The 11,195-nt window shown below is 45.3% G+C and overlaps 1 protein-coding gene across 1 annotated transcript; it reads right to left on the bottom strand.

Annotated features, from left to right (window-relative positions):
- Positions 1 to 4,773: 4,773 nt before the first annotated feature.
- BSX (brain specific homeobox) lies at positions 4,774 to 8,766 on the bottom strand (the record flags this gene model as incomplete). The annotated part of the gene is made up of 3 exons (XM_081281229.1): positions 4,774 to 5,356; positions 6,321 to 6,517; positions 8,505 to 8,766. 3 exons carry the CDS (start codon positions 8,764 to 8,766, stop codon positions 5,117 to 5,119), a joined length of 699 nt encoding a protein of 232 aa, XP_081137355.1. The 3' UTR covers positions 4,774 to 5,116.
- Positions 8,767 to 11,195: the final 2,429 nt, after the last annotated feature.

The following is an 11,195-nucleotide window of genomic DNA, read 5'->3' as shown; positions in this document are numbered from 1 at the left end:
GTATAAAATGAAGGACTGAGACTTTGTCAAATGTCTCTTCTAATGCTAACAATTTCTCCTGACTATATCTTGGTCCTTAACCAAACAGAATATCACTTTGTTTTCACATGCTTTCTACAAGGAGGTGTTGGAAATTGTTTAATAAATGAAAAAGACTAGGGGTCATTTCTTTTCTTTCCTATTTTCTTAATCCTCATTGCTATGGATATATTCATTTAAACTAATATAAGAACTGAAATCTTATAGTAAGATAACAAATAATTTTAATAACTTGGAAATTACTGTTCTTTCCTACAAAAATAAAATAGAATACTGGGCTCTTAATGGTTAAGAAGACCCATGCAATGTAGGGTAGAGGGGGTGTGCTTAGTGGCAGAGCAGTTGCCTAGTATGTGCAAGACCCTGGGTTGATCACCAGCACTGAGAGAGAGAGAGAGAGAGAGAGAGAGAGAGAGAGAGAGAGAGAGAGAGAGAGAGAGAACACCATATAGGATATCTAGCCCAACTTTCCAATGATGGAGAAAAGTGTAATAGGGAGTCCCTTAAGTTTTGTCTTCTAACCATGGCTTAAACATTTGTAGTGAAAAGGTGCTTAGTATTTTGTGGATTTAGCTTGTTCTGTTGTTGTGATAACAAAGTACCAGGACTATAGAAGTACTCAAATATTATTCCGGGTTCTTCCCGGGAAACACAATAACATCTTTAGCATGGCTGGATATACTCCTAGATAATTAATAGCCCTGCAGCCATTCAAATGTAGCTGCCATAGCTAACCTCCTCCCCCTCCTCCCCCCACAAAGCCTTTTTATTTCAAGCTAAAAAGCTCATAGTCCTTTATTTGATGTTTTCCATAATCTTTACTATCCAGATTCCTGTATATTGAATGAATTTTAGCTTATCAACATCCTCTTTAAAATGTGATGAAAAAAATAACAAAAATATGAAATATAAAATATTCCAATCAACTCATTATTTTTGCCTGTATATTGAATTAAAATCAGGAAGACTAGGTAGTCACTCCTTCAACTAAATGTTTATTGCACAAATTCTCTTAGCACCAGAAAGTGTTCTGCTGGCTCTGCCTCTCCACATCCCTGTATCTCTAATTATCAAATACATCCAAGAAAGTCAGCTCTCTATTTCTTGAAATGGTGACATGGATTTCATTTAAATTATTAGGGTCACTGTCAGCTAATACTGGGCAGGTTACCCATTTCTTTTGTTCTTTCTTTTTCTTTCCTTTTCTTTTTCTTTTCTTTTTTCTTTTTTTTTTTTTATTTCCTTGTAGTACTGGGGGATTGAACCCAGGAGCATTCTACTACTGAGCTACATGCCTGCTCTTTTTACTTCTTATTTTGAAACAGGGTCTCACTGGGTTGCTCAGGATGGCCTTGAACTTGCAATCCCTCTGCTTCAGCCTCCCAAGTCATTGAGATTTCTGGCATGTGCCACCATGCTGAACTCCATTTCTTATGTTCTTAAGTGTGCAGGAATATTAGCAAGAATCTCTTTCTGAGAATCTATGAAATGAAGACTATCAGAAGCAAAGCATTAGTGACAAATATGGGGGAGGAAATACTATATTTGGGATTCAATGTGGGATGACTTGCCTATCTTAGCTATTTGAAGATGCGTTTGTCACTCCAAAATCAAATTTATGTGTCTTCCTGTAATATATCGTAATGAACATAGTTTTGTCAGATCTTCACCATGAAGTGAAACTGAGTTGAGGCAAAAGCCTGGGTAATTCAGACAAAATACCTTTTCAGCCTATGGAGGCTTTGATCAGCATTGAAGGCCAAAAACAAAAAGTGCTGTCATGTTACATTAAATTGAGACTAAATTGTATCTATCCTCTACCATCATCACTAACCCCTTATATTAAAAAAGAAGGGGAGATGGGGCTGAGAGAAGTTTGCTATTGGATTATTTGTCACCAATCTCAGGGGTTTTTTGTTTTTGTTTTTTCTTTGTGAGAGAACCATACCTTGGTTAGCAAGGCCAGTGTTGCAATTTGTACTCTTCCCTTCCCATTCATTCCAGCCAGGAACAGCCATCCACAAAGAGACCAGGATGAGGGGACCAACCATCTTCCCATTCTTAGTTCTCAAGAATCAAACCTGGGCTCCAGGACTCATTCTGCCTCCAATCAGGCAGAGCTGTGTTTATGCTAACAGTGTTTCCCATTTGCCTGCTTTTTTTTTCAAAACAAAAGGTTATGAAATACATTTATGTGATAACCATTATTATCCAAAGTTCAGGTATGAAGACATGAATTGGTGTGAATATACTGTGTATAAACCAGAGATATGAAAAATTGTGCTCTATATGTGTAATAAGAATTGTAATGCATTCTGCTGTCATATATCAATTTTTAAAAAATTTTTAAAAAGAAATATGTTTATTCTGCTCTGTATGGACCCAGAAAAAGCCCTGGTCTCTTGTGAAGGCCAGAGAAGGAAAAAATTAGTGCCTGGTACTTTTGAGTCTATATTCATCATCTAATTTAAACACACACACACACATACACACACACACACACACACACTACATCCTTCCCCAAATATACAACAGTACTACTCACTTTAAAGATTCTTCTTAAATCCCATTAGTGGTTGTTCTTCCTGGGATTAGAAGAATTTGGTATTTTTCCCTTGCCTCCATGTTCTTGTATATTTACTTTCCCTTCCAGGTTACCCCGGCATTCTTATTCATGAAACACTTATTTCCTCTCAAACCAAGTCTTTTGTTTTATTGTAAAGCATTTGCTATAAGTAAATCCTCCTTTAAATGATACTGTCAGGCTGAGGATATGGCTCAGTGGTAGAGCACCTGGCTAGCAGGCAGGAGGCCCTGGTTTGTCCCCAGCAAAACACACACACACAGGGTAGGGGAGAAAGGGTCCTGTCATTATCTGAACAGAGATGGAGAGAAGATATCTAAGCCTGAATTTGCTTTTAGTAGCCACATCTACAGGATCTAAAGAAATGAGAGTAGTGTTCTTATGAAGTGAGGCAAAATGCCAACTGATTCATTGTTACCAGAAGACAATGAAGTGCATGAGAAAAGAAGGGAAGGAGGGGGTTAGAGGAGATATTTTTCCCTTTTTGGCTCTTAGCCCACATTTCATGGATAAATTCTTCAATCTTGTCAAACCTCAATTTCCTCATCTGTGAAAGGGGAAAATAATACTGATCATATGTAACTTACAAGTTTGTGGATTGATTCCAGAACACTATATGGCATTTATATTTTAGAAATAGTAATTTTGCCTCCTAAATGATACAGATTGGGTAAATCTCTCACTCTGGCACTCATCTTTGCCTTATATAATGTTTTCTCAATAACACTGTTGTTGTTTGTATTCAAGCCTATTGCCACATTCATAGGATCATAGAACTTAGACCCAAAAGGATCTTTAGGATTAAAAGTAACCCAAGCTCACCCCACTGTCGTCTATATATTTGTTATTCGTCATTGGAACCCGACCAGCCACAGTCACTCTTTTTCCAGTCTTCCTGGGCTCACATGCGTAAAGATACAACCAGAAGCCAAAGGAAAATCGAAAGCCGAGGTCGCCTCCAGCACGGCTGCTGTATTTGATAAGTGTATTGAGTATGACAGTGTTGTCACACAATTCATTAGTAAAATCTCATATTCCAAACATCAAGAGATTCCTTTCCCTCCAGCGGTTCGGAGCGATAAAATGGCATTTGCGGTGAACTTTTCCATGTAGGTGGGACTCAATACCATTAATCAAACGATTGAAAACAGAAAAACCGGGGTGGGGAGAAGAAATCTGTTAACGAAAGGTCACTAGCCCAGTTCACTTCTACGGGGAATAGGAAATTGCCTAGGGCGGAGGGGAGAAGGCGTGCGCGTTGGAGGACAAGAGAACAAACGGTTCCCGGAAACGCGTGGTCGTTCCCAGTTTCGCCCGGCGAGCCCTTTATTATCTAAAGAGACTGCAAACCCAGTAACAGGATAGGAGACCTTGCAGGGGGAGAAGAGGAATAACGCTCAAGGCGATCAGATCTTCACCCCACCTCAATAGTCCCCAAACAGGTGCACGCCCAGAACCCCTTTAACCTCAGTCATAAATCTATTAACATATAACTAAGGCCATTGTCCTTAACCTTCCTAAAATTCTGCATAACCCAAAATGCACTGAGAATGAGCATTTCCACACACAACCCGAGGACACTCACTTTTAAAATATCAGTAGCCCGTGGGGTATGGAAGAGTTGCAGGACAGAAGCGCAACAAGTTCGGGAAGCAGAAATTGCTGCACGAATTTTTCTCTGCCCAAGTTTCTCGGTGCGCAAGCGCGGCTCTATATGGGGCAGGGAGAGCCTAAAAAGCATCCACGCCCGGGAACCACAAGCTCAAGAAGAGTGCCAGGACGCAGATCCGCTAGCTCTTGGTGAGAACTGGGACCGGAGAGGATGGAAGCGCCGTCCAAGAAGGAGGGAGTCACTTAAGTATTTGAATTAGAGGCGAGCTGTGAGGGGTAGGATGTGAGCGGAAGGTTAGTGAGGAACAGCCCGCGAGTCTGTCCTGGCACTGAACCTTTTAAGGATCAGGTTGTGATTCTGCCTGAATCCCTGCAGAGCAGAAGGCCCCAGACACCTGGTCCCTTACCGCTGCCCGCTGAATTGCTTAAGGAAGGGCAAAGAGCCCGGGTGGGGAGACCACGAAACCCGGAAACAGATCTGGGGGCAGATGGCTAAGAAATGAGAGAGAAGGGGTTGTGCGTTTGCGGCGGAGAAAAACCTTCCCCCATCGAATTAGAGAGCCGAAAGCCCAAGTTCAGAGAGACGGCCACGCTGTGGGGGGATCCCCGCAGCTGAAGACGTGGGGAGCGGGAATGAACGAACCCAGGCGCTCTCTCGCTCGCGGCAATTTACAGGGCTGGGGCGGGGAGGGGCGTGAGGTCCAGTCCCGGGCGGCGCTGGCTCCGCACCCACTGAGGGGTTGACAGGTGCGTTTTGTTGGTCTTCCAGGAGCTGATCTCCACTGCCCGCTGCAAGATCGGAGTCCCAGCCTTCCGGTTCGGGAGAAAAGAGCGTCTGGCGGGGCAGTGTCCTCTCCCGCCTCCCCTTCCTAGCTTGACGATTCAGAGCACTTGCGGCCCGGAATTGAGCTCCCCCTCGTCCCCAATGTCCACCTCGTCCTCTGGCTCGGTCAGCACGAAAGGGCCGGCGGGTAGGCTCAGCCGAGCGTCGGCGGCTGCAGCCTCTGGACCATGGGGACTACCCTCAGGGCTCTCGGGCCCGTCTGGAGCTTTGGGCTCGTCTTGACTTTTCCTCAGCTGCTTTTTATGCTTCATCCGCCGATTCTGGAACCACGTTTTCACCTGATTTCGGAGCGACAGAAACAAAATCGTGTCATTCTTCCAAACCCATACTAATCTGAGCGACTGCTGGGCAGTTAGGAAAACGGACAGCAATCCATTGACGAATTACCAAGAACTGTGGCCGCCTCACTAGGGTTAACTACTAAATAAAGTGCTCACAAATTATGGTTTTAGGTTGAATGAGAATCAAACATCCTATGGCTCCCAGAACTTATTGTCCGAAAATAATGATGAGGATTAAAATGTTGTGGTTAGTGATTATCGATACTGTTATTAATCAGAATTACTAATAGTAAGTGCTGTGTAGACGATTCTCTTTTAAATTCAATTTGTGTTCCTTTGATTGAGATATCTAAATACCTGGTCCAGCACAACACCTGGACAGAAAGATGAGAACTGAACTTGCTAGTTTTCATCGGAAAGAAATCATTCCCAGACCTGACAGTTCTAATGATTTCACAGCAAGTTCCATTTCCGGATGTATATGAGAGAGGAGGACTAGAGGAAAGAGTTTGGGGCCTGCAGGTGAAAATCCCCTGGAGCTAAATGAAAACAATTATTCCACCCAGGACAAGGGAATAGAAACAAAGGGCTTAAACTACAGTGTGTGTTGGGGCTTGGGTGGGGATGCGTGTGAAGACTGGCTGCTGCGATACAGATAGAAATAAGAAGGGGGAAAAAATCTCCATGTATGAGTTTCTCCAGACAAGAAACTATCTAGTTTATCACACGAGGAGATTTTTCTTCACGTAGAGACGCACTGGAGTAACTTTGTTTCGGAAAGTCTAGAGTGAAGTTGGGGTATCTGTGCTTTTAGTAATGATCTTGGAAAAATGAAAGCCTAGAAAAATGGGGAACGGGCTCATTATCACTCGAAGAGTTCCTCAATGGGTCCTGAAGAGTTAAGAGTTAAGGGGAGAGAGTAGTGAAGCAGAGATCAAGGACTCCCCTTCCTCCGGCCCACCTGCGTCTCCGATAGGCTGAGGGCGGTGGCCAGTTCCACCCGCTCTGGCGTGGACAGGTAGCGCTGGATCTCGAACCTCTTCTCCAAACCCGAGAGCTGTGAGTCAGAAAAAACTGTACGAGCTTTGCGGCGGCGGCAGTGTTTCCCAGGCAGCTCCGCGTGCTGGGGGTGCGGGAACAGCGCGGGAACTGGCACCCCTGCAGAGAGAAGAACAGCCAGGTAGCCAAGACCAGATCACCGGGAAGCAACCTCCGTTCTCCTCCACTCCCCACCTCTAGTGCCCAGCGCTTCCCTTGACCTCTAGCCTCCACCAGTCCAGTCTCCTGCTTGTCCCAAAGCTCCTGGCGCCCTTTTCACAAGAATTCAAGATGGGGGTGGGAGTGGGGAAGTGCAAAATAGCGCTTAGAGATCTTTTTCTAGAAGGCCATCTAGAAATACAAATAATAAACAGCAACTAAAATAGAAAATAAAACGACAAAACCGATCTGGAAATCTTTTTTAAATGTCTCTTTGAAGTGAGACTTCTGTCGGGTCTACCTGCACCTAGTGGTCTGTTGCACCTGAAAAAGTTTTCTTGAAAACATCAGATGGTTCTGAGAGATGTCCACTTGTACCCACCCAAATCACTGATGACACTTAGTGCTGTGTAAAGAAGCTAGTATGAAGAGGAAAGGTATGATTTTGCCTCCTGAATTCAGTAAATTAAAAAAAAAAATCTCTTTCCCAAGTGCCCCCACCCTCCTGCAACCAAAGAGAGCAAAACTCTTATCCAGAGAAGCTCAGAAACCCTCCTTTCACATTTCCTTGTCAGTTTCCTGGTTGCAACTGTACTCTCTAATCTGGTCCTTGTTCTTTCTTTCTGACTCCAAAGTAAGCAAAGGGGAAGGACAGAGCACTTTTCCTTGCTCGCTCAGGGGAGACTTCTCCTGTCTTTTCTGACCCTCCCAGGCCTTACAGTGCAAGAAATGAACCAAGCAGACAGAAGCTGCTGCAGACACCAAATAGCTGCCAATCCAGAAGGGGTGGAGGAACTAACACACAAAGCAAACAGGTCCAGTACCACAGGCATTGGCCATTGCTACATGGGGGCAACAACAGCATAGCTGAGAGGAGACTGTTGCCACTCAGATGGTGAAACAAATAGAGGATGTGGATCTCAAGATAAATTTTAGATTCTTCTCTCCAACACAGTGTCTGAGAGTCAGCTTCACACTTTTCCCTTTTGTCCTGGATACTAGTGCCCACATTTCACAGATTGTCTCCTGTCTTTTCCCAGCTCTTGCCCTGACTAGGTTGTTTCCACTGCTGTACTCAGCATCTGGACTAAACAAATTATTCTGGCTGGAATGAAAATTCTAGAGAAGAAAACCTTGGATGTGTCCTTTCAGAGAAAGACAGGGTGCAGCGGTAGATATTTCCCCAAATCTTCTTGTGCCAACCACATTTTGCTAATCCCTACCCTTACCAAGTTGCAGAAATCAACACCCGGCTCCAACGACTCTGGCATCTGAGGCAGGGGAAGACTGCCTAGCTTAAGATCCTAAATTAAATGCTAAAACATTAAGAGTGAAGAGAGTTAAGGAAATTCATGTCTCTTCCTTTGTTTCTTATCCTTTCTGCCCTTATTCTGGACAGTCCAATGCCTTTTCCCTCAGACTATCCCAACCCTCATTCACTTCTATACCCTCTGCAGGGTCTGCCAGTGTTCCGCGCCTGGAAGAAGAAAGCTGGCCAAGTGGAAAGTTTCCGGCTTCGGAGCTGGAAAGTTGAGTTTAGTTCCATGGGAGGGGACTGAGAAGGGTCTCCTGGAGCCAGGAGAGGTGAAGAATTGGAATAGAGACATAGGCCAAAGTAGCCAGGAAGATCACCAGTGGAACTGAGCACTGCCCTCCAGTAATATGTCAAACTCATTCACCTCTAGCTGCCTCTTGGCCAGATGTATCTCCATTTTAAAAAGTGTAGAGAGACCACAAATTATCCCCATGGGTTGGTATGCTTCAAGGGAGCTCTGCATGCTCTCAGCCAAGTCCCCAACCCTCTATTGTTACTGATCTGGGAGGTAGGGGGGTGGACCAAGCCAGGCCAACCCAGAGCTGGCCTTTGCTTAGCTCTATCACAGGCTTAGGGACTGTGCTAGAAGGCCTGCTCTCTTGCTCCCCGCACATTAAGGCCCCTGCTACTTACCCGAGGTGGTAAGGAAATAAGGATGGTGGTGGTCTCCCTTATGCAGAGGGTGATGGGCGTGAGGAGCCAGGAGGGTAGGTGTGGGCATGAGGGGGTAGCCATAGTCTAGTAGAGGCACCCGGGAAGCCAAAGAGCTGGCAAAATGGTCAGGGGCCACCTCCCTCAGCGGCTTGGGCTTGTGCAGCAGGATGTCCTCGATGAAGAAGGATGTGGGCCTCTGAGAAGACGCCGGGTGTAGAGGAGAGGTGAAGTTGAGATTCATCTTGAGCGCGGAGCGCCTGCCACAGGGCGAAGGCCGGGAATAAAGTGTGTGAAGCAGGCAGCGTCTCAGCAAGCCTGGTGGAGATCCGACAACCCTTCTCCGAGACTCAGATCTCCACTGCTCTCTCCTCGGCCTGGACTATCCCGGGCACTGGAAAGGCGAGAAGACAAGATCCTGGGTAGGTTGGGTCTATGTGCTGGAGAATTGGCAGCTTGGAGAGAGGAGCCGGGAGAGCCAATGGCAAGGCTGCCGGAGGCAGAGGGGAGGGTGAGGTGGGCTTGGGGCGGGGCGGGGATCTGTCCGCGGTGCTGAATACGCCTGGCCGAGCCTGGCGAGAGAGGAGCCTTCTGGGTTCGGGTTCCTAGGAGGCTTCTGGACCTCAATTTCTGCCCCAGCCCCCCGTGCACATACATCGCAAGAGCTGCTTTGTTCCCAGTCGTCTTTTAGAGAAAAACTAAAAGAAAAAAGTCTCTGTTGTCCAACAAACTCCTCCCACCTTAGAGAAGAGACATTAAAAGAACCCCAAAGCAATAAAGCACTTATTCAAGGCATTTGGGCCTAGAGTTTTAAGAGATTCAATAATAGAAGGCAAAAGGAAAAGGGGAGAAGTAAAGAGAAAATTGTCCACTATTTTAAGTAGCTGGATTCATCTCAAATTGATAGGAGAGATGACTGGATTATTGAGCTAAGTAAAAATGATCTTAACATTCTTGACCTCACTTATAGGGAATGGGTGAGAGAAAAAAATCTATGTCTAGATTATTCAAGTGATTTGGTCAGTTTAAAAATGTCCAAAGCTACCCTTTAATGCCATCCTCCATGTTCCCTGAAATTTCCATTACTTCCTCCTCATTTCACTCATATGGTTTGCTACTTCTGCTATTACAGTCCTTTCAACCCTAGTCCCCCAAATAATTAAACAGGTTTTTTCCCCTCTTGTTCCTTTCCCTAGCCTCTTTCCTTTCCACTCCTTCCCAATCTTTTTCCCCCTGTCTTTTTCCAATCTGTCACATTTATTTCCCAGAAGTCAATTTGCCAAAATTAAGGTGATCATCCACAACACAGCAGGGGTAATTTTGGCTCGCATCTCCAAAAATTGCTCTAATTATTGATGTTAAACTCAGGGAAATTAAAAGAAGGCACTTCTCTTCCATCTCCCCATTTTTAAGCTCTAATTTATTGAAATCTAGTCGTCATCACAATTCCAATCACTACTGCTAATAGCAAAAGTGTTTTAATAGAGACTGAGTCCTCACAACCCATGCTATTAGATAATTAGAGGAGGCGTTAGAAAGCCAAGTGCTAATCCTTAGGTGCACGGATAGGATTTCCATCTGATCTGGCAGGTAGAACAAATTAATTACCAGAATCAATTAGGCCCCAAACTACAGTGCTCCAGGAAGTGGAAGCATCCTATTCCATACAGATGAACTGGTAAATGGTAAATAGATAAGGAGAGTACAAGGAAGGAAGAAGCACGGTGGGGGAGACTTTAAAATAAGATCTTGACAAGAGGCATCTAAATGAATACAGAACACTGTCCTGGAGTCTGAAATGTGTGGGGTTTTGTTGTTGATTGGTTTCATTTTTTTAAGTTTATAATGGTAAGAACTGAGGAAAGGAGAGCAGGTGACCATGGAAAGTAAGTCAGCTGACTTTTCAAAAAGTTGTTCTCTAGCCATTATTGCTGGTCCAGTCATCCTTTACTGGGCTGGAGGGAGACTAAGAAGGTGGAAACTGGTAAAAGACCACCACCATCCAAAGCAGCTGATGAGATCCGTTTCTAGCAAGGGTATGTCTCCCCATACGCTAACGGCTGAGTAGCTTTTGAGGGCCAGGTGGATACACAACCAAACTTTGGCCTGCGCCTGCACCCTTTACTTGTTTCCCTACACAGAAAGCTCAGGTTTGCAACTAGCCTGGGGGCGGGATTACGGTTTTTTTCAGGGCGGAGTCTAACTTCTGCTATAGAGGCAGACGAAAGATTACTGACTGTCCCTTTGGGGGCAGGAGCAGTATAAACGTCTTTGGGTGCCTGTCTTCAAGCCAAGTCACTGCAAATCCCCCTTACACATCTGCCATCCCAGTGTTCAAAACATCGCAGAAGGGACAGGGAGAGGCGGACTGCCTCCACGGCCTTCATTCTCCCTTTATTTTGTATCTCTAAACTCAGCACTCCGCTCTTCCCTCAAAGCTAAGGCTATAGCCCCAGGCCCTGCTCCCTGGCTGCGAAGCCCAAAGCGGTGGCAAAAGGGGAGGCATCCTGGGTTCCCCCTTCTCTAGTGTTCCCTTGCTGGAGCTAGCCTATCAGAGAGCCGAGCTGCCGAGGGAAAAAGACTTGAGGTTTTCCCCCAGCAACCCAGCTGCCCCACGTTTGCGTAAGCCCCCGGTAGGAACCTAAGAAGTGAGAAACAGGGAGGAAACTGGTT

Source organism: Spermophilus citellus (assembly GCF_964194105.1).
Source record: "Spermophilus citellus genome assembly, chromosome: 2".
Taxonomy (NCBI): Eukaryota; Metazoa; Chordata; class Mammalia; order Rodentia; family Sciuridae; genus Spermophilus; species Spermophilus citellus.
This window is presented reverse-complemented; position numbering and strand designations above follow the sequence as displayed.